Source organism: Nerophis ophidion, linkage group LG14 (assembly GCF_033978795.1).
Source record: "Nerophis ophidion isolate RoL-2023_Sa linkage group LG14, RoL_Noph_v1.0, whole genome shotgun sequence".
In the NCBI taxonomy this organism is placed as follows: domain Eukaryota; kingdom Metazoa; phylum Chordata; class Actinopteri; order Syngnathiformes; family Syngnathidae; genus Nerophis; species Nerophis ophidion.
In genome coordinates, this window is record NC_084624.1 from 7,484,788 (window position 1) to 7,512,601 (window position 27,814).

At 39.9% G+C, this 27,814-nt stretch overlaps 1 protein-coding gene across 1 annotated transcript in view; it reads left to right on the forward strand.

Moving 5' to 3' along the window:
* The first annotated feature begins 1,519 nt into the window (after positions 1-1,519).
* The window catches only part of sema4e (semaphorin 4e), a 53,324-nt gene continuing 27,029 nt past the window's right edge, over positions 1,520-27,814 (forward strand). Inside the window, exons 1-5 of the mRNA XM_061919755.1 lie at positions 1,520-2,067; positions 12,708-12,955; positions 16,063-16,208; positions 19,689-19,751; positions 23,224-23,322. Of these exons, the coding sequence (XP_061775739.1) occupies positions 12,841-12,955; positions 16,063-16,208; positions 19,689-19,751; positions 23,224-23,322 (423 nt within the window). The 5' untranslated portion in view covers positions 1,520-2,067; positions 12,708-12,840. The remainder of the gene's footprint in view (positions 2,068-12,707; positions 12,956-16,062; positions 16,209-19,688; positions 19,752-23,223; positions 23,323-27,814) is intronic.

A 27,814-nucleotide genomic window follows, 5' to 3' on the forward strand; every position in this document is an offset into this window, starting at 1 on the left:
GTACAGGCACGTCGTGTCAGAAAAGTTAACTATTCGCTCACAACTGGGATCAACTCAGTTGTCATCGTTAAAGAGCTGTTCAAAAGACTCGACTCGTTCGCCAACGGCACACATGTGGTATAGAAACCGGCTCACGCCTGTACGGGCGTGTTGTGTCAGAAAAGTTAACTATTCGCTCACAACTGGGATCAACTCAGTTGTCGTCGTTGACGTAAAAGAGCCGTTCAAAAGACTCAAAACCGTTCGCCAACGGCACACGTGTGGTTACAGAAACACTCCCATGCCTGTACGGGCACGTCGTGTCAGAAAAGTTGACTCTCTGACCTAAAAGAGCTGTTCAAAAGACTCATATCGTTCGCCAACGGCACATGTGTGGTACAAAAACACTCCCGTCGTGTCAGAAAAGTTGACTCTCCGCTCACAACTGGGATCAACTTGGTTCTCGTCGATGACTTCAAAAGAGCCGTTCAAAAGACTTGACTCGTTCGCCATGGCACATGTGCCGTACAGAAACACTCCCGTCGTGTCAAAAAAGTTGACTCTCCGCTCACAACTGGGATCAACCCGGTTCTCGTCGATGATTTCAAAAGACTTGACTCGTTCGCCACGGCACGTGTCGTACATAAACACTCCCGTCGTGTCAGAAAAGTTGACTCTGCGCTCACAACTGGGATCAACTCAGTTGTCATCGTTGACGTTAAAGAGCTGTTCAAAAGACTCGACTCGTTCGCCAACGGCACACATGTGGTATAGAAACCGGCTCACGCCTGTACGGGCGTGTTGTGTCAGAAAAGTTAACTATTCGCTCACAACTGGGATCAACTCAGTTGTCGTCGTTGACGAAAAAGAGCCGTTCAAAAGACTCAAAACCATTCGCCAACGGCACACGTGTGGTTACAGAAACACTCCCATGCCTGTACGGGCACGTCGTGTCAGAAAAGTTGACTCTCTGACCTAAAAGAGCTGTTCAAAAGACTCAAATCGTTCGCCAACGGCACATGTGTGGTACAAAAACACTCCCGTCGTGTCAGAAAAGTTGACTGTCCGCTCACAACTGGGATCAACTTGGTTCTCGTCGATGACTTCAAAAGAGCCGTTCAAAAGACATAAATCGTTCGCCATGGCACATGTGCCGCACAGAAACACTCCCGTCGTGTCAAAAAAGTTGACTCTCTGCTCACAACTGGGATCAACCTGGTTCTCGTCAATGATTTCAAAAGACTCGACTCGTTCGCCACGGCACGTGTCGTACATAAACACTCCCGTCGTGTCAGAAAAGTTGACTCTCCACTCACAACAGGGATCAACCCGGTTCTCGTCGTTGACGTCAAAAGAGCTGTTCAAAAGACTCGACTCCTTCGCCAACGCCACACGTGTGGTACATAAACACTCCCGTCGTGTCAGAAAAGTTGACTCTCCGCTCACAACTGGGATCAACCCGGTTTTCTTCGATGACGTCAAAAGAGCCGTTCAAAAGACTCGACTCGTTCGCCAACGAAACACTCCCACGCCTGTACGGGCACGTCGTGTCAGAAAGGTGGGGTAGTGCCCAAACACGAAGGTCACGGAACTGTCCTCCACACACACACACACACACACACACACACACACACGCAGTAGTAGCGTGGGTGTGTAGTAGTAGTAGTAGTAGTTGTGGAAGTGGAGAGTGTGTGTGGGGATTAGCGAGGTGAGCACCTTGCACCGCCTCACAAGAAGACTCCACACCGCGCAACTTTCCGGCTCTTCAAGCGCTTTTCTTTTTTTTTTTCCACGCCGGGAGATTAAAGGACGTGGTCGCGCACACAACAAGGATTAATGAGGGAATAGTCAGGAGAAGCAGGAAATAGCCCGGCCTCGAATCGCTTTGCGCGCGCAATCGCTATTGTTGTGTTTCCTGGACTTCCGGGCGGCTTCAAGTTTGCTGCCAATTCGGACTCGAACCTGTTAGTTTGTGACGTAAACAAAGTTGGAACAGGCGCCGAGGGAATATTCTTCTTTTTGTTTGTTTTTTCTTCAATGGAAGCAGTTGGTGTTGGTGTTGTTGTTGTTGGGCGTGTGGAGGTGCAGGTAAGTGATGACGTCATTAATGCCTTCTTGTCTATTTCTGGACATAAGTCAGCTGCAACTCGCCAACTATAAATACTATTAACCTCATGGATGTAGTCTTTCAACATTGAATAACCTCAAAAAACGAGTGTCTAAGTGTCACCATAGTGACAACATTAAATACAGTAGAATAGTAGACCTAAGTATTCATTAAGTACCACCATAATTACATTAAATACAGTAGAGTAGTAGACCTAAGTATTAAGTACCACCATAATTACATTAAATACAGTAGTGTAGTAGACCTAAGTATTCATTAAGTACCACCATGATGACATTAAATACAGTACTGTAGTAGACCTAAGTATTCATTAAGTACCACCATAATGACAACATTAAATACAGTAGTGTAGTAGATCTAGGTATTCATTAAGTACCACCATAATGACAACATTAAATACAGTAGTGTAGTAGACCTAAGTATTCATTAAGTACCACCATAATGACAACATTAAATACAGTAGTGTAGTAGAGCTAGGTATTCATTAAGTACCACCATAATGACAACATTAAATACAGTAGTGTAGTAGACCTAAGTATTCATTAAGTACCACCATAATGACCCACATTAAATACAGTAGTGTAATAGGCCTAAGTATTCATTAAGTTCCACCATAATGACAACATTAAATACAGTAGTGTAGTAGACCGAAGTATTCATTAAGTACCATAATGACAACATTAAATACAGTAGTGTAGTAGACCTAAGTATTCATTAAGTACCACCATAATGACAACATTAAGTACAGTAGTGTAGTAGACCTAAGTATTCATTAAGTACCACCATAATGACAACATTAAAATACAGTAGTGTAGTAGACCTAAGTATATATATATATATATACATTGATTTAAAAGGAAAAAAAAAAAATTGTTTACACATGTAAATAAGAATAGAAGAAAATATATATATTTATATATATATCTGTGTGTATATATATGTATAAATAAAATGTATATATATATATATATATTTTGTTTTCTTATATATATATATTAGGGGTGTAACAGTACACAAAAATTTCGCTTCAGTATGTACCTCGGTTCAGAGGTCACGGTTTGGTTCAAAATAAAAATGTTTTGGTTATTTATTTATTAACTTGCAAAATCTTCCACCAAAAATATTTTTCCTTGGCGGAATATATGATGTGAAGTAATCGCAACCTTGGATAGGTCAATAATTCATAATAACATTGATTTTGATTCAATATTATGTTTTGAGCAATGACAGTTTGAAGGAAAACAAACCAGCTTTGTTTTATGAGTCAACATTGCAATTTTTTCTAAATTACATTTAACCTTTAAACTTTTTTATTTCACTTTTGTTATGTTTTTGTTTATTTTAATAGTATTTTTAGAATGTGCCGTGGGCCTTTAAAACATTAGCAGTGGGCTGCAAATGGCCTCCGGGGCACACTTTTGACACCCCGGCTATAGAAAATAAAAAATAAAATCTGATAAATCTATGGATAAAAAGCAGAGCCTCGTGTTTATCATAACTCTCTCGCTCTCTCTGTCTCTGCCCCTCCTTCACGAAGACTGCAGCTGCGTGAGGGAGCAGCTGCATTGTTTTGATTTTAACCCCTTCTTAACCCTGAACGTACATTGTTAATACACGCAACCATAACTCAAAATGCCAGACATTTGAGGCATTTAAAAAAACTCCACCCTGACAGCCCCGCAAAGGAGGATATATCCCGGGAAAAGAGGATGTATGGTCAGTCAATCCTAGCCCGGTCGCTGCTAGCACCGGACATGTCTTTTTTTGCTAGCAGCGACCGGGCTAGGATAGACTGACCATACGTCCTCTTTTCACCGGACATGTCCTCTTTTGCAGGGCTGTCCGGGTGGAGTTTCTTAAATGCCTTAAATGTCCGGCATTTTGAGTATTGATTACGCTACTTAATATGTCCGTCTGGAAACTCGTTTGGTACACCCGTACACATATCGTTACACACCTAATATATATATATATATATATATATATATATATACACACACACAGAATCGTTTTGGATCGGAAAAATATCGTTTTTGAATCTTTAGGTGTCCCACGATTCGATTCTGGGGGTCCATCCATCCATTCTCTACTGCCTATTCCCCTTTTGGGGTCACGGGGTGCGCTGGCGCCCATCTCAGCTACAATCGGGCGGAAGGCGGAGTACACCCTGGACAAGTCACCTCCTCATCGCAGGGCCAACTGATAGACAGACAACATTCACACTCACATTCACACACTAGGGCCCATTTAGTGTTGCCAATCAACCTATCCCCAGGTGCATGTCTTTGGAGGTGGGAGGGGCCTATCCCCAGGTGCATTTATTTGGAGGTGGGAGGGGCCTATCCCCAGGTGCATGTCTTTGGAGGTGGGAGGAAGCCGGAGTACCCGCAGGGAACCCAGGCATTCACGGGGAGAACATGCAAACTCCACACAGAAAGATCCCAAGCCTGGGATTGAACCCAGGACTGCAGGACCTTTGTATTGTGAGGCAGACGCACTGACCCCTCTGCCACCTTGAAGTTATCATCCCTTCAAGCCTGTTTCGCAGGTTTCCCTGTATATATGCATGGTACATTGCATGGGGGTGTGGCCACTGTTACACAGTAGGGCTCGGGAAGCAGGTGAGCGAGCATTTTGTCCACCCGAGACAGGTGGACAAAATGAGTCACCAAGGAAACCAGACAAGGGAGTGGAAAAAAACAGGAACTTAAGGAGTCCAAAGGACAAACAGCACATGGCCAAACAAAAACATGATCAACAGACATGACATTTTATTTATTATTGGTTAGCTTCAGAATAACAATGTTATTATTAAAGCTGCAAGCAGCGTTGGTCGGGTCCGCCTTTGGCTGCTGCCCCCGAGACCCACGGCGGGATAAGCGTTAGAAGACGCCTTGGAGCCACTATTTTGAGAATCTAATGCATTGTGAAAGTAATGCAGTTGTTGTATTGAAGTGAAAATATCAAACTTCCTGTTGAGTTTTGCTAAAGTATGTTAATTATTAAATTGTAGGTCTAAGTGAGACCTACATAGTGTTTTTTTGTTTCATGTCTCTCTGACATTCCTACCGGAAGTTACAAGCAGTTTTGTCTGTGTTTTGTTCCTAGGAGCAGTTTGTCCGTGTTGTATTCCTAGGGGGGCGGTAGAGCGCAATTTTGAGTTTTGAGGTTAGGTTTTTTCAGCAGATCGCAATTTTTGCCAGACCTGATGTGTGTGTCAAGTTTGGTGAGTTTTGAAGCATTTTAAGGGCGTCAAATAACAGCTCAAAGAGGCAAAAATGACATTTTTTAGGAGACTTTGCACAGGGGTTCTTTGAAGGCGCGTAAAATCAAAACCTGAAAACTTATCAAATCTCTGTTCTATACTTTTAATCCGAAGGGTTCAATCTCTCTCCTGTGCGAGTTTGAAGCCAAAACAACAAACGCACTCAGAGGAGATAATGTTTGAAGAAAGGTGACCGTTTTTTACAAAACTTTTGTTTTGAAGGAGGGATTGCAAACTTCCTGTAGATTTTTGTTGGGGGTTGTCAATCTATGAAATGTAGGTCTAAGCGAGACCTACATAGAGGTTTTTGTTTCACGTCTCTCCGACATTCTTACTGGAAGTTACAAGCAGTTTTGTCTGTGTTTTCTTCCTAGGAGCAGTTTTTTCAGTGTTTTATTAAAAAATAGCGCTAGAGCGCAATTTTGAGTTTTGAGTTTTGGTTTTTTCATTAGATCGCAATATTCGGCAGTCCTTATGTGTGCGCCAAGTTTGGTGACTTTTGAAGCATTTTAAAGGGGTCAAATTACAGCGCAAAGAGGCAAAAATGGCATTTTTTGCGAAAATTTTATTTTGAAGGGGTTTTTGCCAACTTCCTGTAGATTTTTGCCGAAAGAAGTGAGTGTATGAAAATTGGGTCTAAGTCAGACCTACATAGGAGTTTTTGTTTCATGTCGCTATGACATTCCTAACAGAAGTTACATGCAGTTTTGTCTGTAATTTTTTCCTAGGGGGCGCTAGAGTGCAATTTTCATTTTGGGCGATTGGTTGCTTATTAAGTTGGGAAAGTTTGCTATACCGACGTGTGTGTCAAATTTGGTGAGTTTTGAAGCATATTAAGGGGGTCAAATTACAGCGCGTATGTGCGGAATAATAATAAAACAGCAGTTTCAATAGGGTCCTTGGACCCTAAAAAGAATAAGAGACTTATTATACTCTAAAAATGTTGGTCTTACTTAAAAATGCACGCATTTAGTTGTATTCAGTGTTAAAAAATATGATATGGCTCTCACGGAAATACATTTTGAAATATTTGGCTTTCATGGCTCTCTCAGCCAAAAAGGTTCCAAACCCCTGTCATATAGCAACCAACTGGTCTCATCACAGAAGCAAAGCACTACTGTGTAACATTGGCCACGCCCCCATGTAATGTACCATGCATATACAGTATACAGGGAAACCTGCGAAACAGGCTTGAAGGGATGATAAAGCCTCTATGTTTTTTCCTGACTTTATATCTATATATATATATATATATATATATATATATATATATTAGGGATGCACCGAAATGAAAATTTGTGGCCGAAGCCGAATAAAATTTAAACGCTTGGCCGAAGGCCGAATACCAAATACCGAATAAAGAATGCAGTTTTTCACAATTATTTAATATTGCATAAATAGCCTAGAATAAATATTTACACGTTTTTCAAATAAAGTCATTTTTTATTGAATATTGACATTTTTTTTAATATTCCAGTAGCCTTTGCTTTTCAAAAAAAAGCACAAAGTTTTTCATTTATATTAGGCCTTCAAACAAAACATGCATTCCAAAAAAAACAAAACAAAGTGCATTGAAGTGGATAAACCGACAACAAATGAATTATTGTCCTTTTGGCAAAAGTAGATATGCTAATAATGTAAACAGAAGGCTCAAGTAAATCTCAATTAAGTGTGTGCTTGTAACCTCATACACTTATACAGGTAGCCTACACAACAGGCTAATAATGTAAACAGAGGCCCCACTAAATCTCAATTAAGTGTGTGCTTGTAACCTCATACACTTATACAGGTACACAAAACTTATCCCAACGTCACTGCACGTTGGTTGATTGCGTCATTGCGTCAAAAAATTGCGTCACACGCCACTATTCAGCCTTGTTCTTAACTCGTGTGTGTGTGTGTGATGGATATGTGTGTATTTTGGGTATACGCATTTGTGTATGTATGTGATTATGTGTGTATATGTATGTATGTGTGTGCATATATATATATATATATATTAGGGCTGGGCAACGATTAAACATTTTAATCAAAGTTAATCGCACCATTTCTCTGACTAATCGCGATTAACTGCATTGTATACGCAAAGCCCAATAATGAATTCAAAAGTAGTGTGTAGTGCACCTTTATTGGAATATTCTCCCACATGAACAAAAGCGCCAAAACATTTGTTGTGCAAACACAATTTAAATCAGTCCTTGTTAAACAATAGCAGTTAAATAGCATATTTGATGAAAATCAACTCAAAAAATGTAAACACAAACATTTAAGCTTATTGCCACTGCCAGGGTATTTAAGTCATCCTGTTTGTTATGGAAAATAAATATAATCTACATACAAATCTCTGAGCCACAATCATAACATCTGAACAGGCAATTTCTGAGGTAACAGCAGAAACATTTTTTTTTATCAGGGATCTTATGTTTAAAAAAACCTATATTATAGGTAGTGGGCTGTTTTAGGGAATATTTGATCAAATTATCCGTAGTAGCAATATTAATAATGTTGTGTTTATTCTGCGTAGTGCACTTAAAATAATTATGACCATATCTAGGAATTGATATGATGGGAATTTTCCGATTGTTTGCTTGGTGCTTTGATAAACTGAACGCATCATATACATGGTACTATATTGTGATGTTATGAGCCAGGGAAAAAAAGAACTACCCTACCCAGCATGCAACAGGAGTGACGAGCATGCGCGGTTGTGTGTCGCCATGACGCCATCTTGTATGTTGTGATATGCACGCTCTGAAAGTAAACGTTAAGAACTCAGCCAACACTCCTCATCTGCATTATTCATAAATAGACAGACAACACATATACTCCGCTGCTTCACAGGCCGCTGGATGTAGCTGGCAAAGTATTCCCATACTAGCTAGCACACCTCATTCAGTCCAAAACGGCCCGATCTATCCACATCCAGAATTGTCTGGCGGTCGTAAGTGATCCCGGAGTGACCACGCTGTAAGCCAGCCATGAAATTTGCAGAATTGTCCGGTATTTTTGCCAAATGTTCCATCTTTACCAAGAGCCCCTCCACGCCGGGCGACGCCATCTTGTTTAGAAAAGGCGTTAACAAAATAAAAGCATGTAAACAACCTACGCAAATGTGCGATAAAATAATTGTCGGCGTTAATAGATTGATGAATTAACTCGTAATTAACGCATTAATTTGCCCACCCCTATTATATATATATATATATATGTATATATATATATATATAAATTGTATATATGTGTGTGTGTATATATGTGTGTGTTGTGTACATATGTGTGTGTACATATGTATATATGTAAGTGTGTGTGAATTTAAATGTATTTTATATAGACAATATATAGCAGCAACCACTGAATTGAATTATATATATATATATTATTGTATTATATATTGTATATATATATATATAGTATATGTATAGGGATGGGACTTAATAAGTTTACTTCTTCCCACTCCCTTTTGAGCCAATCTTGACATCTACAAAAGATTAGTCACATGTAATGTTTTCAATGTAGGTGTAAAAATAATGTATCTATTTATTTCTTTTGTATTTTATGTCATTCTCTTGTTTGGCTCAAAATAAACCATTCATTCATTCATTCATTCCACCGAAGGCCGAATGTGGCTTTTTTTGCCATATTCGGCCGAATATATTTGGTTACCGATTATTCGGTGCATTCCTAATATATATATACATATACATATACATATACATATACATATACATATATATATACATATATATATACACATACATATACATATATATATATACATATACATATACATGCAGTCTGCTTTTGGCCCCCAGCCACAGTTTTAAGCCCATTGCGGCCACGCCCATTCAGAAAAGTTTGGACGCCCCTGCTCTAAGCATTTATTCAAACATGAGCAGTAGTATTATTATGAAAGCTCTCCTCGCAGAATTCCCACAGCGTGAATGCACATCTCAGCATGGACATACGGTATATATTCAATTAGGGATGCACCGATTAATCGGTAACCGAATATATTTGGCCGAATATGGCAAAAAAAAGCCACATTCGGCCTTCGGTGGAATGAGTTAAGAACAAGGCCGAATAGTGGCGTGTGACGCAATTTTTTGACGCGGTGACGCAATCAACCAACGTACAGTGACGCTGGGATATGTTGTGTACTTGTATAAGTGTATGAGGTTACAAGCACACACTTTATTGAGTTTTACTTGAGCCTTCTGTTTACATTATTAGCATATCTACTGTGGCTGAGCAGATTTTTGCTAAAAGGACCATAATTCATTTGTTGTTGGTTTATCCACTTTAATGCACTTTATTTTTTTGGGAATGCATGTTTTGTTTGAAGGCCTAATATAAATGAAAAACGTTGTGCTTTTTTTGAAAAGCAAAGGACACTGGAATATTAAAAAAATGTCAATATTCAATAAAAAATTACTTGATTTGAAAAACATGTCTAAACATTTATGTAGAGCAGGGGTGCCCATTACGTCGATCGCGAGCTCCCAGTCGACCGCGGGGGGTGTGTCAGTCGATCTCCAGCCAGGCTTTAAAAAAAAATAGACCTAAAAATGAGTGATCATCAATCTTCACCAAGACGTCACTTAAATGACATTCACGGTACCGGAGGGTCTTGTGAGATGACGCTGGCTGCTGCAAGATCATTATTATGAAAATATGACCGAGAGGAAGGCGAGAAACACTTTTTATTTCAACAGACTCTCGCGCCGTACCTTCCGTCAAAACTCTAAAGGCCGACTGCACATTTCCTGTCTTCACAATAAAAGCCCTGCTTCATGCTGCCTGCGCTAACTAAATACAGAGTCTGGGAAAACTGGCGTGCACAAGCGATCCCTCAGAAAGCTGGCGTGCACATCACTTGTGCACGCCAGCTTTCTGAGACTCCTTTTTTGTTAGCGCAGGCAGCATGAAGCAGGGCTTTTATTGTGAAGATAGGAAATGTGCAGTCGGCCTTTAGAGTTTTGACGGAAGGGACGGCGCGAAAGTCTGTTGAAATAAAAAGTGTTTCTCGCCTTCCTCTCTGTCATTTTTTCATAATAATGATCTTGCAGCAGCCAGCGTCATCTCACAAGACCCTCGGGTGCCGTGAATGTCAATCAAGCAAGCTACGGAATTTGCCGCCAATGTTTTTCTTGTAAAGTGTATGGAAGCTGGATGAATTAGATGCCAAAAACCAACCACTTTCATGTGGTATTGTACAGAAAGGACAACTTTTTTTTCTCCTCCATTTGAAAATGTGGGCGTTATCATCATTACTGTCTGATTCCAATCAATGCAAGTCATCAGAATCAGGTAATACACCAACTTATATTCTTGTCTTTGTGAAAGAAAGACATCTATATGTGTTACACATGCTTGTATTATCATTAAACACATTTAACTTGTTTACAAAAAATGTCTCTTTCATAAATAAATAAATATAAATGATATATATAAATGAGGTAGATCCCCTCGAGTTGGTCAATTGAAAAGTAGCTCGCCTGCAGAAAAAGTGTGGGCACCCCTGTTCTAGGCCTATTTATGCAATATAAAAAAAATGGTGAAAAACTGCATTCATTATTCGGCTTCGGCCACAAATTCTCATTTCGGTGCATCCCTATATTCAATACATATTTCATATTTATTTCATGCATACTCTTGGTGATGCTGACCAGTTAGCATTCAATCAATCAATCAATCAATGTTTATTTATATAGCCCCAAATCACAAATGTCTCAAAGGACTGCACAAATCATTACGACTACAACATCCTCGGAAGAACCCACAAAAGGGCAAGGAAAACTCACACCCAGTGGGCAGGGAGAATTCACATCCAGTGGGACGCCAGTGACAATGCTGACTATGAGAAACCTTGGAGAGGACCTCAGATGTGGGCAACCCCCCCCTTCTAGGGGACCGAAAGCAATGGATGTCGAGCGGGTCTAACATGATACTGTGAAAGTTCAATCCATAGTGGCTCCAACACAGCCGCGAGAGTTCAGTTCAAAGCGGATCCAAGACAGCAGCAAGAGTCCCGTCCACAGGAAACCATCTCAAGCGGAGGCGGGTCAGCAGCGTAGAGATGTCCCCAATCGATACAGGCGAGCGGTCCATCATTATAAATTAAAACAACTGAATGCGTCCTCCTTTTAGTGTTTACTTCTACTTTTTGCGCCACTTTACAAGTCGATTTAATGCACATGTTCACAATATTATTGCTCATTTGGATTTAGAGGCGGGGCTTCACGGTGGCAGAGGGGTTAGTGCGTCCGCCTCACAGTACGAAGCTCCTGCAGTCCTGGGTTCAAATCCAGGCTCGGGATCTTTCTGTGTGGAGTTTGCATGTTCTCCCCCGTGACTGCGTGGGTTCCCTCCGGGTACTCCGGCTTCCTCCCACTTCCAAAGACATGCACCTGGGGATAGGCCCCTCCCACTTCCAAAGACATGCACCTGGGGATAGGCCCCTCCCACCTCCAAAGACATGCACCTGGAGATAGGCCCCTCCCACCTCCAAAGACATGCACCTGGAGATAGGCCCCCCCACTTCCAAAGACATGCACCTGGGGATAGGTTGATTGGCAACACTAAATTGGCCCTAGTGTGTGAATGTGAGTGTGAATGTTGTCTGTCTATCCGTGTTGGCCCTGCGATGAGGTGGCGACTTGTCCAGGGTGTACCCCACCTTCCGCCCTATTGTAGCTGAGATAGGCGCCAGCGACCCCAAAAGCGAATAAGCGGTAGAAAATGGATGGATGGATGATAACTTATTAATATCAAACCATTTTTTTAGTTGAATGCACATGTTCAGAATATTATTGCTCATTTGGTTTTAGAGGAGGGAAAAAGGCATGTTTTCGGGGACATTGTCAGTGGAGTCGGTGCACCAACGTGTCCGTGTGCACTCTGAGTGAAAAATGTGGACGGTCTTATCGGGACTACATTCTCCGACGTGCCGCAGCCCGTCGACACACCTCTCAGGAGGGACGCCAGTACGCCGGCAGCAGAAACAACACGGCTGATGGCTGCATGTTGTGCACTGGAGTGGCAAGAAAGACAACGTGTGAAACCCGGGTTGCAAAAGTGGCGTGGCAAACTCTTCCCTTGCCGTGTCTGCCAAGCCCCGGCTGGGTTATTGTACCTCCTTCATTGTGCTGCAGGAGAGCAGGACTTGACACCCCTGCACCCTGCTGGAGGCTTTTCACGGGCCCGCATTACCATCACTATGCCTCTGACAGAATTACCGCCGCACTGACTTTAGCTCGCCTCTTTCTTCCTTTCAAGCTCTTCTTTTGCTGTACATCTGAGTAGATTTTGACGCTCGTACATCTTTGCCTCTTTCAGCCCGCCCGGGGTGTGTGCCATCCGTCTCACCATGGACCGCCTGCCGAGCCGGCCCGCTAAAGGGGCCCCTTCAGCAGCCGTCGAGCCACAGATGACGTAAACAACGCAGCCTAAATCGCCCCCGACAACAAAGATGGCCGTGCATCCTCTAGTCTGCATCAGCAGTTTTTGCCTCTTACCGCTGGCCTTTATGCTGGACCAGGACTCAACGCTGGACTGCGTTCCCCGCAGATCTGTGCCCTATCACAGTGAGTCTTGTTACCATGGCGAAATACACCCAAAACAAGCAAAATCCACTTTTTCCACATTACAACTCTGGAATACGTTTATTTTTGGTCCTCAAAATTCTACACACAATACCCCATCATGACGATGTCAACAGTTTTTTTTTAGTTTAGCAATTTAAAAAAAAATAAGTCATTTGAAAGTACCATTGATTGTCACACACACACACACACACACACACACACACACACACACACACACACACACACACACACACACACACACACACACACACACACACGGTGTGGCAAAATTATTTTCTGCATTTGACCCATCACCCTTGATGACTCCGGAACGCCCTCCCGGTAACAGTTCGAGATGCTACCTCAGTAAAAGCATTTAAGTCTCACCTTAAAACTCATCCGTATACTCTAGCCTTTAAATAGACTTTAACATTTGACAACCAAATAATTAAACAAGGTGACTCGGTAAAAAATCTGGGTATTATCTTTGACCCAACTCTCTCCTTTGAGTCACACATTAAAAGCGTTACTAAAACGGCCTTCTTTCATCTCTGTAATATCGCTAAAATTCGCTCCATTTTGTCCACTAAAGACGCCGAGATCATTATCCATGCGTTTGTTACGCCTCGTCTCGATTACTGTAACGAATTATTTTCGGGTCTCCCCATGTCTAGCATTAAAAGATTACAGTTGGTACAAAATGCGGCTGCTAGACTTTTGACAAGAACAAGAAAGTTTGATCATATTACGCCTGTACTGGCTCACCTGCACTGGCTTCCTGTGCACTTAAGATGTGACTTTAAGGTTTTACTACTTACGTATAAAATACTACACGGTCTAGCTCCAACCTATCTTGCCGATTGTATTGTACCATATGTCCCGGCAAGAAATCTGCGTTCAAAAGACTCCGGCTTATTAGTGATTCCTAGAGCCCAAAAAATGTCTGCGGGCTATAGAGCGTTTTCCGTTCGGGCTCCAGTACTCTGGAATGCCCTCCCGGTAACAGTTCGAGATGCCACCTCAGTAGAAGCATTTAAGTCTCACCTTAAAACTCATCCGTATACTCTAGCCTTTAAATAGACCTCCTTTTTAGACCAGTTGATCTGCCGCTTCTTTTCTTTCTCCTATGTCCCCCCCTCCCATGTGGAGGGGGTCCGGTCCGATGACCATGGATGAAGTACTGGCTGTCCAGAGTCGAGACCCAGGATGGACCGCTCGTCGGGACCCAGGATGGACCGCTCGCCTGTGTATGGGTTGGGGACATCTCTACGCTGCTGATCCGCCTCTGCTTTAGATGGTTTCCTGTGGATGGGACTCTCGCTGCTGTCTTGGATCCGCTTTGAACTGAACTCTCGCGGCTGTGTTGGAGCCACTATGGATTGAACTTTCACAGTATCATGTTAGACCCGCTCGACATCCATTGCTTTCGGTCCCCTAGAGGGGGGGGGGGGGTAGCCCACATCTGAGGTCCTCTCCAAGGTTTCTCATAGTCAGCATTGTCACTGGTGTCCCACTGGATGTGAATTCTCCCTGCCCACTGGGTGTGAGTTTTCCTTGCCCTTTTGTGGGTTCTTCCGAGGATGTTGTAGTCGTAATGGTTTGTGCAGTCCTTTGAGACATTTGTGATTTGGGGCTATATAAATAAACATTGATTGATTGAGTGAGGAGAGCAGTGAGCAGCAGCGGTGGCCGCGCCCGGGGATCATTTTTGGTGATTTAACCCCCAATTCCAACCAAGCAGGGAGGTGATGGGTCCCATTTTTACAGTGTTAGTTATGACTCGGCCGGGGTTTGAACTCACAACCTACCCATCTCAGGGCGGACAATCTAACCACTAGGCCACCGAGTAAGGCAATTTTAACATGAATGTAATTTTATAGTCGTGGTCAAAAGTTTACATACACTTGTAAAGAACACAATGTTATATATATATATATATATATATATATATATATATATATATATATATATATATATATATATATATAGATATATATACACATATATATATGTGTGTATGTATATATATATATACACACATATATATGTGTGTATATATATATATATATGTATATATGTATATATATATATATATATATATATATATATATATACATATATATATATATATATATATATCTATGTATATATATGTCGTAGTAGTAATGGTTTGTACAGTCCTTTGAGACATTTGTGATTTGGGGCTATATAAATAAACATTGATTGATTGAGTGAGGGGAGCAGTGAGCAGCAGCGGTGGCCGCGCCCGGGAATCATTTTTGGTGATATATATATATATATATATATATATATATATACATATATATACACATATATATGTATATATATGTATTTATATATATATACACACATATATATGTATATATATGTATTTATATATACTGTATGTATATATATATACATATATGTATTTATATATATATATATTTATATGTATAGATTTTTCTATTTATATATATACACAAAATATATTTATATATGTGTGTCTATATATATATACATATATTTGTTTATATGTGTATGCATATTAGCTAATGCTAACGATGCTCGCTTGATTACGATAGCGTTTACAAATATACATGTAAACACAGCTACAGACATCTCACATGGGAAGGTTTTAGTGTATATGAATTGTTTTAGTTACATTGTAAAACTTACAAACGTCGCTTGGAGTGATGAGTGAAGGGCCCATACGAGTAGGAACGCTGTGGATGGCTAGAAGAGCGAACGACACTTATAGTTCCGGTTGAAAGCACAAAAAAATGTCGCCGTAGCACTTTGTCAGTGTGTTTGCTTGTTTTCAGTTTTTTTTTTTGTATTATGGTCGTCAGCGGAAAAAATATCCCATAAATTAGCCGCACCATTATATAAGCCGCATGAGTCAAAGTGTATGGGAAAAAAAAAATTGCGGCTTATAATCTTGAATTTACTTTTTTTTTTTAAGTTTGCTGATGACACCACATCGACGACCTCAAACTCCAGCTGTTGCGGCGTAGAAAATATCGATGAATCGCCGAGGTCTGAAATGTGTCACAGAGTCACAGAGTCCCCCCCCCCCCCCCCCCCCCCATGTGTGTTTCCCAAAGGTGAGAGTGCGCACATCTTCCATGAGGAGGGTGTGTCCAACTACACCACCATGTTGCTGCGAGAAGACCTGGGCCTGCTGTTTCTGGGCGCCAGGGAGGCGGTCTACGCTCTCAACCTCTCCGACATCTCCAAGAAGCAAGCCTCGGTGAGAACAACGCACGCCGCCGCCGCTCTCGTAAACCAGGGGTCACCAACGCGGTCGCCCATAAGGACCAGATAAGTCGCCCGCTGGCCTGTTCTAAAAAATAGCTCAAATAGCAGCACTTACCAGTGAGCTGCCTAAATTTTTAAATTGCATTTATTCACTAGCAAGCTGGTCTGGCTTTGCTGGACATTTTTAATTCTAAGAGAGACAAAACTCAAATAGAATTTGAAAATCCAAGAAAATATTTGAAAGACTTGGTCTTCACTTGTTTAAATAAATTCATTTATTTTTTTAACTTTGCTTCTTATAACTTTCAGAAAGACAATTTTAGAGAAAAAATACAACCTTAAAAATGATTTTAGGATTTTTAAACACATATACCTTTTTACCTTTTAAATTCCTTCCTCTTCTTTCCTGACAATTTAAATCATTGTTCAAGTATCCATCCATCCATTTACAACCGCTTATTCCCTTTTGGGGTCGCGGGGGGCGCTGGCGCCTATCTCAGCTACAATCGGACGGAAGGCGGGGTACACCCTGGACAAGCCGCCACCTCATCGCAGGGCCACATTGTTCAAGTAAATTTATTTTTTTTATTGTAAAGAATAATAAATACATTTTAATTTATTTTTTTATTTTAGCTTCTGTTTTTTCGACAAAGAATATTTGTGAAAGCGGTAGGAAATGGATGGATGGATGGATTTTTTCAAACTTACAATGATTAAAATTAGAAAAAAAAATTCTGGCAAATCTTTAGAATCAAATTAAAATCTTATTTCAAAGTCTTTTGAATTTATTTTAAATTTTTGCTCTGGATAATCTAAAAGACTGCGATGAGGTGGCGACTTGTCCAGGGTGTACCCCGCCTTCCGCCCGATTGGAGCTGAGTAGGCGCCAGCCTGGCCCCCCGCGACCCCGAAAGGGAATAAGCGGTAGGAAATGGATGGATGGATGGATAATCTAAAAGATTTGTCTTCGTTAGAAATATAGCTTGGTCCAATTTGTTATATATTCTAAAAAAGTGCAGATTGGATTTTAACCTATTTAAAACATGTCATCAAAATTCTAAAAATTAATCTTAATCAGGAAAAATGACTAATGATGTTCCATGAATTATTTTTTTAATTTTTTCAAAAAGATTCGATTTAGCTAGTTTTTCTCTTCTTTTTTTCGGTTGAATTTTGAATTTTAAAGAGTCGAAATTGAAGATAAACTATGTTTCAAAATTTAATTTTCCTTTTTTCCCCGTTTTCTCCTCTTTTAAACCGTTCAATTAAGTGTTTTTTTCATCATTTATTCTCTACAAAAAACCTGTAAAAGGAAAAAAAATGTACGACGGAATGACAGACAGAAATACCAATTTTTTATATATATAGATTTATTTATTAAAGGTAAATTGAGCAAATTGGCTATTTCTGGCAATTTATATAAGTGTGTATCAAACTGGTAGCCCTTGGCATTAATCAGTACCCAAGAAGTAGCTCTTGCTTTCAAAAAGGCTGGTGACCCCTGTCGTAAATGGTTTGCCAGCCCTACCTCGTAAATTCCACACCACTGATTTTTTTTTATGGTTCAGGACATTGACATGCAGGTTTGAGAAGAAAGAAAAGGTTTGAGAACAAGAGATAAGGTTATCTTCACCGGCTTTTTTCACATCACGACAATCTTATTGTGTTCTATGAACAAACACGTGGTTACTACTTCTTTTCTCATGGCCTTATTAGCCTTTTTATCCTCAGGGCTCAACCTTCACACTACAGAAGGCCCCGGGGCCCACTCAAATATTAACACTGAATTAGTGCCGTATTTTCCAGACTATCAGGTACATTTTAGTATCGGAGCGATACCTAAATGGGTGGTGTCATCCAAAACTGATGTAAAGTATCAAAGAAGAGAAGAATAAGTGATTATTATTTTTTTTTTAACACAGAACATATACTCTATCAATTTCCACTTGATTTAACTTTAATTTTGCTTCACAATTTGTCCTTGCACCACCAAAAACCATAAATTTGGTTTTCTTATCATCCACTTTGCACGAGTCCATCTTAGATGAGCTCGGGCCACAGAGAAGCGGGCGGCGTTTCCGGGTGTTGTTGATAAATGGCTTTGGCTTTGCATAGTAGAGTTTTTAACTTGCACTTACAGATGTAGCGACCGACTGTAGTTACTGACAGTGGTTTTCTGAAGTCTTCCTGAGCCTGTGTGGTGATATCCTTTACACACTGATGTCCGTTTTTAACGCGGTACCGCCTGAGGGATCGAATGTCATGGGCATTCAATGTTGGTTTTCAACATTTCTCCAGATTCTCACAGGAGTCTTTATTAGTCCCGACTTGGAGAATAAACACACCCGGCTCGCTCGTGGATGGCGGGGGGGGGGGCGTGTCGGTCCATCGCCAGCCAGGCATTGGAAAAATACACCTAGATATGAGCCATCATCAATCTTCACCGAGACGTCATTTTCGTCACTTGATTGACATTCACGGCAGCTAGATCATTATTAAGAAAAAACGACCGACAGGAAGGCAAATTTTTTATTTTTTTATTTCAACCGTACTGAAGATGCCGCACCGATCCGCCTGTCGATCTCACGATCCACTCTTCCCTCACTCGTGAACAAGACGAATGCCTCCCAAGGGAGGTGTTTAAGGCCACAGGGAAGACCCAGGACACGTTGGGAAGACTATGTCTCCCGGCTGGCCTGGGAACGCCTCGGGATCCCCCGGGATGAGCTAGACGAAGTGGCTGGGGAGAGGGAAGTCTGGGTTTCCCTTGCTTAGGCTGCTGCCCCCGCGACCCGACCTCGGATAAGCGGAAGAAGATGGATGGATTTCAACCGTACCTCCGGTCAAAAGCCTAAAGACTGACTGCACAGTTCCTGTCTTCACAATAAAAGTGCTGCTCTATCCTGCCCGTCCTAACAAAATAAGAGTCTCGGAAAGCTATTTCAATGCGTTTTCTTTATTTTCATAACTATTCATATGCGGTCCTCTCCAAGGTTTCTCATAGTCATCTTTGTCACTGTCCCACTGGGTGTTAGTTTTTCCTTGCCCTTATGTGGGCTCTGTACCGAGGATTTCTTTGTGGTTTGTGCAGCCCTTTGAGACACTTGTGATTTAGGGCTATATAAATAAACATTGATTGATTGATTTACATTGTAGATTGTCACTGAAGGCATCAAAACTATGACACCTGTGAAGTGAAAACCATTTCAGGTAACAAAATCTTGAAGCTCATGAAGAGAATGCCAAGAGTGTGCAAAGCAGTAAACAGAGCAATGGACGGCTATTTTGAAGGAAATAGAATATAAAACATGTTTTCAGTTATTTCGCATATTTTTTTTGGTTCAGTACATAACTCATAGTTTTGATGTGACAATCTACAATGTTATGAAATATGTATATAAATATAGATCGATCACTTCCACTGTCATTTATAAAGTAACTCATCACTGAGAATATTTTCCTCTCATTGAAGGTCAAATGGGAGGTGACACAACAGCAAAAGGCCGACTGTCAGGGTAAAGGAAAAGAACCCGAGGTGAGTATTTTTATTTATTTTTTTGGGGACCGAATGACGCTTTGGGACAGAGGACCCTATTGTATTTCTAAGGTTTTATTATTATTATTATACCGCCGCCTCTTTGAGCTGTAATTTGACCCCCTTAACACACTTCAAAACTCACCAAATTAAACACACACATCAGGACTGGCGAAAATTGCCATCTAATAAAAAAACCAAACCCCAAAAATGAAAAATGCACGCTAGCGCCCCCTAGGAAAAAAAAAACACAGACTGCTTGTAACTTCCGTTAGGAATGTCGTAGAGACATGAAACATAGCCCTCTATGTAGGTCTCACTTAGACCTAGATTTCATACACTTACATCCTTCAGCAAAAATCTACAGGAAGTTGGCAAAAACCCCTTCAAAACAAAAGTTTCCTTAATAATGTAATTTTTGCCTCTTTGAGCTGTAATTTGACCCCCTTAACATGCTTCAAAACTCACCAAACTTGACACACACATCAGGACTGGTGAAAATTGCAATCTAATTAAAAAAAAAAAAAAAACTCAATATTGCGCTCTAGCGCCCACTAGGAATAAAACACAGACACAACTGCTCTTGGGAAGAAAACACAGCCAAAACTGCTTGTAACTTCCGGTAGGAATGTCGTAGAGACATGAAACAAAAACCTCTATGTAGGTCTCACTTAGACCTATATTTAAGCAATTGACATCCTTCTGCAAAAATCAACAGGAAGTTTGACAATTACCCCTTCAAAATAAAAGTCTCCTAAAAAATGTCATTTTTGCCTCTTTGGGCTGTAATTTGACCCCCTTAACATGCTTCAAAACTCACCAAATTAAACACACACATCAGGACTGGCGAAAATTGCCATCTAATAAAAAAAACCTAACCCCAAAACTCAAAGGTGCGCTCTAGCGCCCCCTAGGAAAAAACACAGATAAAGCTGCTTGTAACTTCCGTTAAGAATGTCGTAGACACATGAAACATAACCCTCTATGTAGGTCTGACTTCGACCTACATTTTCATACACTTACATCCTTCAGCAAAAATCTACAGGAAGTTGGCAAAAACCCCTTCAAAACAAAAGTTTCCTAAAAAAAAATGTAATTTTTGCGTCTTTGAGCTGTAATTTGACCCCCTTAAACATGCTTCAAAACTCACCAAACTTGACACACACATCAGGACTGGTGAAAATTGCAATCTAATAAAAAAAACAAAAACAAAAAACTCAATATTGCGCTCTAGCGCCCCCTAGGAATAAAACACTGACACAACTGCTCTTGGGAAGAAAACACAGCCAAAACTGCTTGTAACTTCCGGTAGGAATGTCGTAGAGACATGAAACATAACCCTCTATGTAGGTCTCACTTGGACCTAGATTTCATACACTTACATCCTTCAGCAAAAATCTACAGGAAGTTGGCAAAAACCCCTTCAAAACAAAAGTTTCCTAAAAAATGTCATTTTTGCCTCTTTGAGCTGTAATTTGACCCCCTTAAAATGCTTCAAAACTCACCAAACTTGACACACACATAAGGACTGGTGAAAATTGCGATATAATTAAAAAAAACAAACGCCAAAACTCAATATTGCGCTCTAGCGCCCCCTAGGAATAAAACACTGACAAAACTGCTCTTGGGAAGAAAACACAGCCAAAACTGCTTGTAACTTCCGGTAGGAATGTTGTAGGGACATTAAACAAAAACCTCTATGTAGGTCTCACTTAGACCTACATTTCATTAATTGACATGCTTCAGCAAAAATCAACAGGAAGTTGGCAATTACCCCTTCAAAACAAAAGTTTCCTAAAAAATTTCGATTTTCCCTTTTTAAGCTCTAATTTCACCCACTTAAAATGCTTCAAAACTCACCAAACTGGACACACACATCAGGACTGGTGAAAATTGCGACAAAACAAAACAAACTCAAAATCATGTCTAGCGCCCCCTAGGGATAAAACACTGACAAAACTGCTCTTGGGAAGAAAACACAGACAAAACTGCCTGTTACTTCCGGTAGGAATGTCGTAGAGACATGAAACAAAAAACTCTATGTAGGTCTCACTTAGACCTACATTTCATTAATTGACACCCTTCAACAAAAATCAACAGGAAGTTGGCAATTACCCCCTCAAAACAAAAGTTTTGTAAAAACCCGTCACCTTTTTTCAAACATCTCCTCTGAGCGCATTTGTTGTGTCGGCTTCAAACTCGCACAGGAAAGGGATTGAACCATCCATCCATCCATTTTCTACCGCTTATTCCCTTTCGGGGTCGCGGGGGGCGCTGGCGCCTATCTCAGCTACAATCGGGCGGAAGGCGGGGTACACCCTGGACAAGTCGCCACCTCATCGCAGGGCCAACACAGATAGACAGACAACATTCACACTCACATTCACACACTAGGGCCAATTTAGTGTTGCCAATCAACCTATCCCCAGGTGCATGTCTTTGGAGGTGGGAGGAAGCCGGAGTACCCGGAGGGAACCCACGCATTCACGGGGAGAACATGCAAACTCCACACAGAAAGATCCCGAGCCTGGCCCTTCTGATTAAAAGTTGCGCAAGGAGTTTTTCTAACTGCTCCGGTTTTGATTTTACGAGCCTTCAAAGAAACACTGCGCTGCTGCCGTCTCAAGATGGCCGCTTGAATGCAGGAAGCACCAGCGTGACCACACAATGCAGAGAAGGTAGGTACTGTGCGGGTAAAGATATGTTGACTGGGTGAAAGAAGGAGGCACCAGTTTGACTCCAGGATACAGAGAAGGTAGGTAATTTGCGGGTAAAGATATGTTGACTGGGTGAAAGAAGGAGGCACCAGTTTGACTCCAGGATATAGAGAAGGTAGGTAACGTGCAGGTAAAGATATGTCGACTGGGTGAAAGAAGGAGGCACCAGTTTGACTCCAGGATACAGAGAAGGTAGGTAAAGTGCAGGTAAAGATATGTTGACTGGGTGAAAGGAGGCGGCACCAGTTTGACTCCAGGATACAGAGAAGGTAGGTAATGTGCAGGTAAAGATATGTTGACTGGGTGAAAGAAGGAGGCACCAGTTTGACTCCAGGATATAGAGAAGGTAGGTAATGTGCAGGTAAAGATATGTTGACTGGGTGAAAGGAGGCGGCACCAGTTTGACTCCAGGATACAGAGAAGGTAGGTAAAGTGCAGGTAAAGATATGTTGACTGGGTGAAAGAAGGAGGCACCAGTTTGACTCCAGGATACAGAGAAGGTAGGTAATGTGCAGGTAAAGATATGTTGTCTGGGTGATGGCAGGAAGCACCACAGTGTGTGGGTCACAGAAAGAAGCACCAGTGTGACCCCAGGATGCAGGGAAGGTAGGTAATGTGCAGGTAAAAATATGTTGAATGGGTAAAGGCAGGAAACACCAGCAAAAGTCGGTCTCGTCCATCGCTGCTTGCAGCTTTAATTTTTGCTGTTATGGGAACCCTCTCTAATCTGACATTTTTTCTCCCTCTCAAAACAGACAGAGTGCAAGAACTACATCCGGATATTGCACAAGATGGCGGATGACAGGATGTACGTGTGTGGCACCAACGCCTATAATCCCGAGTGCGGTTACATGGTGAGCCAATGGAGGAATGAATGTCCAAACTAGAAGAGGCAATTCCTGAAGGAAGTGAATTATATTTATATAGCGCTTTTTCTCTAGTAACTCAAAGCGCTTTACATAGTGAAACCCAATATCTAAGTTACATTCAAACCAGTGTGGGTGGCACTGGGAGCAGGTGGGTAAAGTGTCTTGCCCAAGGACACAATGGCACTGACTAGGATGGCGGAAGTGGGAATCAAACCTGCAACCCTCAAGTTGCTGGCACGGCCACTCTACCAACTGAGCTAAACCGCTGTGTGTGAATGCTCCAATGCTGACAGAATGTAGTGTGAATGTAAGAATCATTTCAATGTTGGAATGCTTTGAATAGGTTGTAAAATTTGGGAATTGTGCAACTTGGAAAAATGCCCCATTTATTTCAATGGGAACTTACTGGAATTTGGGGGAAATCTGGATTTTCTGGGAAATGATTTGGAGCATGAATGATCTGAATTTGTTGGTCTTAGAATTGTTTAAATCGGTTAAGAAATGTTGAATTAGTAACAGTTTTTAATTAAGAAATTCCTGGAATTTCGGGAAAACCGAAAATGTTTCCAGTTCCTTAACCAACTTGGTTTTTGTCCTGATTTTGAGTGTGACGGTGGAACGGTTGAAGTGGGTTGAAAAATGTGGGAGGAGTCGTCGTCAGAAAAAAGGGTGGAAATAGGGCTTTAGAAAACCAGGAATTCCGGAAAATCCTGTAATTTTTTTTTTAACTTGGAAAAAGGGTAGTTTGAATATCCAATTAATTTTGAATGGGAAAACCGGAAATAATGGGAAATCCGGGAATTTTTTTTTATAATTGTTGAAGTAAAGTACACAATTCCTGAACAAGCTGAATATTTTTAAAGTTGTAACAGTTTGAATCAGATGAAAAATGTGGGGATTGTGGAACTTTGAAGAATGTCTCATTGATTTAAATGGGATTTTCCCCAAAAAATTGGGATTTTGGGGAAATGTTTTAGCTTGGTAAAAAAGGATAGTTTGAATTTCCAGAATAATGGAATGTGTTGATGCTAAAATTGTTTGAATCGGTTGAAAAATGAGAAAATGGTGGAAATTTGAAAAATGTCCAATTCATTTTGAATGGGAAAACCAGGAATTCTGGAAAATCCTGTATTTTTTTTTTTGAACTTGGAAAAAAGGGTAGTTTGAATTTCCCGGACAGTGGACTATGTTGATGGTAAAATGGTTTGAATCGGTTGAAAAATGTGTAAATGGTGGAAGTTTGAAAAATAGCCAATTAATTTTGAATGGGAAAACCGGAAATTATGGGAAATCCGGGATTTTTTTTTTTATAATTGTTGAAGTAGAGCACACAATTCCTGAACAAGCTGAATATTTTTGAAGATGTAACAGTCTGAATCAGATGAAAAATGTGGAAATTGTGGAACTTTGAAGAATGTCTCATTAATTTGAATGGGATTTCCCCTAAAAATTGGGATTTTGGGGAAATGTTTTAACTTGGTAAAAAAGCATAGTTTGAATTTCCAGAATGATGGAATGTGTTGATAGTAAAACGGTTTGAATCTGTTGAAAAATGTGGAAATGGTTGAAGTTTGAAAAATGGCCAATTAATTTTGAATGGCAAAACCGGAAATTATGGGAAATCCGGGAATTGTTTTTACAATTGTTTAAGTAAAACACACAATTCCTGAACAAGCTGAATATTTTAAAAGTTGTAACAGTTTGAATCAGATGAAAAATGTGGGAATTGGGGAACTTTGAAGAATGACTCATTGATTTAAATTAGATTTTCCCCCAAAAATTGGGATTTTTGGGACATTTTTCAACTTTGTAAAAAAGGATAGTTTGAATTTCCAGAATGATGAAATGTGTTGATGGTAAAATCGTTTGAATCTGTTGAAAAATGTGGAAATGGTGGAAGTTTGAAAAATGTCCAATTCATTTTGAATGGGAAAACCGGGAATTCTGGAAAATCCGGTAATTTTTTTTTTAACTTGGGAAAAAAGGGTAGTTTGAATTTCCAGGACAGTTGACTATGTTGATGGTAAAATGGTTTGAATCGGTTGAAAAATGTGGAAATGGTGGAAGTTTGAAAAATGGTCAATTCATTTTGAATGGGAAAACCGCAATTAACGGGAAATCCGGGAATTTTTTTTATAATTGTTGAAGTAGAGCACACAATTCCTGAACAAGCTGAATATTTTTAAAGTCGTAACAGTTTGAATCAGATGAAAAATGTGGGAATTGTGGAACTTTGAAGAATGACTCATTGATTTAAATGGGATTTTACCCAAAAAATTGGGATTTTGGGGACATTTTTTAACTTGGTAAAAAAGGATAGTTTGAATTTCCAGAATGATGAAATGTGTTGATGGGAAAATTGTTTGAATCGGTTGAAAAAAATAGAAAATGGTGGAAGTTTGAAAAATGGCCAATTCATTTTGAATGAGAAAACCGGGAATTCTAGAAAATCCTGTAATTTTTTTTTAACTTGGAAAAAGGATCGTTTGAATTTCCAGGACAGTGGACTATGTTGATGGTAAAATGGTTTGAATTGGTTGAAAAATGTGTAAATGGTGGAAGTTCGAAAAATGGCCAATTCATTTTGAATGGGAAAACCGGAAATTATGGGAAATCCGGGATTTTTTTTTATAATTGTTGAAGTAGAGCACACAATTCCTGAACAAGCTGAATATTTTTGAAGTTGTAACAGTTTGAATCAGATGAAAAATGTGGGAATTGTGGAACTTTGAAGAATGTCTCATTGATTTAAATTAGATTTTCCCTAAAAATTGGGATTTTGGGGACATTTTTTAACTTGGTAAAAAAGGATAGTTTGAATTTCCAGAATGATGGAATGTGTTGATGGTAAAATGGTTTGAATCAGTTGAAAAATGTGTAAATGGTGGAAGTTCGAAAAATGGCCAATTCATTTTGAATGGGAAAACCGGGAATTCTGGAAAATCCTGTATTTGTATTTGTATTTTTTTTTGGGGGGGGGAAAAAAGGGTAGTTTGAATTTCCAGGACAGTGGACTATGTTGATGGTAAAATGGTTTGAATCAGTTGAAAAATGTGTAAATGGTGGAAGTTTGAAAAATGGCCAATTCATTTTGAATGGGAAAATCGGAAATTATGGGAAATCTAGGAAAAAAAAATTTAATTGTTGAAATACAGCACACAATTCCTGAACAAGTTGAATATTTTTGAAGTCGTAACAGTTTGAATCAGATGAAAAATGTGGGAATTGTGGAACTTTAAAGAATATCCCATTGATTGGAATGGGATTTTCCCTAAAAATTGGGTTTTGGGGACATTTTTTAACTTGGTAAAAAAGGATAGTTTGAATTTCCAGAATGATGGAATGTGTTGATGGTAAAATGGTTCGAATCGGTTGAAAAATGTGGAAATGGTGGAAGTTCGAAAAATGGCCAATTCATTTTGAATGGGAAAACCAGGAATTCTGGAAAATCCTGTATTTTTTTTTTTTAACTTGGAAAAAAAGGGTAGTTTGAATTTCCAGGACAGTGGACTATATTGAGGGTAAAATGGTTTGAATCGGTTGAAAAATGTGTAAATGGTGGAAGTTTGAAAAATGGCCAATTAATTTTGAATGGGAAAACCGGAAATTATGGGAAATCCGGGATTTTTTTTATAATTGTTGAAGTAGAGCACACAATTCCTGAACAAGCTGAATATTTTTGAAGTTGTAACAGTTTGAATCAAATGAAAAATGTGGGAATTGTGGAACTTTTAAGAATGACTCATTGATTTAAATGGGATTTTCCCCCAAAAATTGGGATTTTGGGGACATTTTTTAACTTGGTAAAAAAGGATAGTTTGAATTTCCAGAATGATGGAATATGTTGATGGTAAAATGGTTTGAATCTGTTGAAAAATGTGTAAATGGTGGAAGTTTGAAAAATGTCCAATTCATTTTGAATGGGAAAACCGGGAATTCTGGAAAATCCTGTATTTGTATTTTTTTTTTTTTTCGGGAAAAAAGGGTAGTTTGAATTTCCAGGACAGTTGACTATGTTGATTGGTAAAATGGTTTGTATCGGTTGAAAAATGTGTAAATGGTGGAAGTTTGAAAAATGGCCAATTCATTTTGAATGGGAAAACCGGAAATTATGGGAAATCCGGGGAAAAAAACTTTAATTGTTGAAATACAGCACACAATTCCTGAACAAGCTGAATATTTTTGAAGTCGTAACAGTTTGAATCAGATGAAAAATGTGGGAATTGTGGAACTTTAAAGAATATCCCATTGATTGGAATGGGATTTTCCCTAAAAATTGGGGTTTTGGGGACATTTTTTAACTTGGTAAAAAAAGGATAGTTTTGATTTCCAGAATGACGGAATGTGTTGATGGTAAAATGGTTTGAATTGCTTGAAAAATGTGGAAATGGTGGAAGTTTGAAAAATGTCCAATTCATTTTGAATGGGAAAACCGGGAATTCTGGAAAATCCTGTATTTTTTTTTTAACTTGGAAAA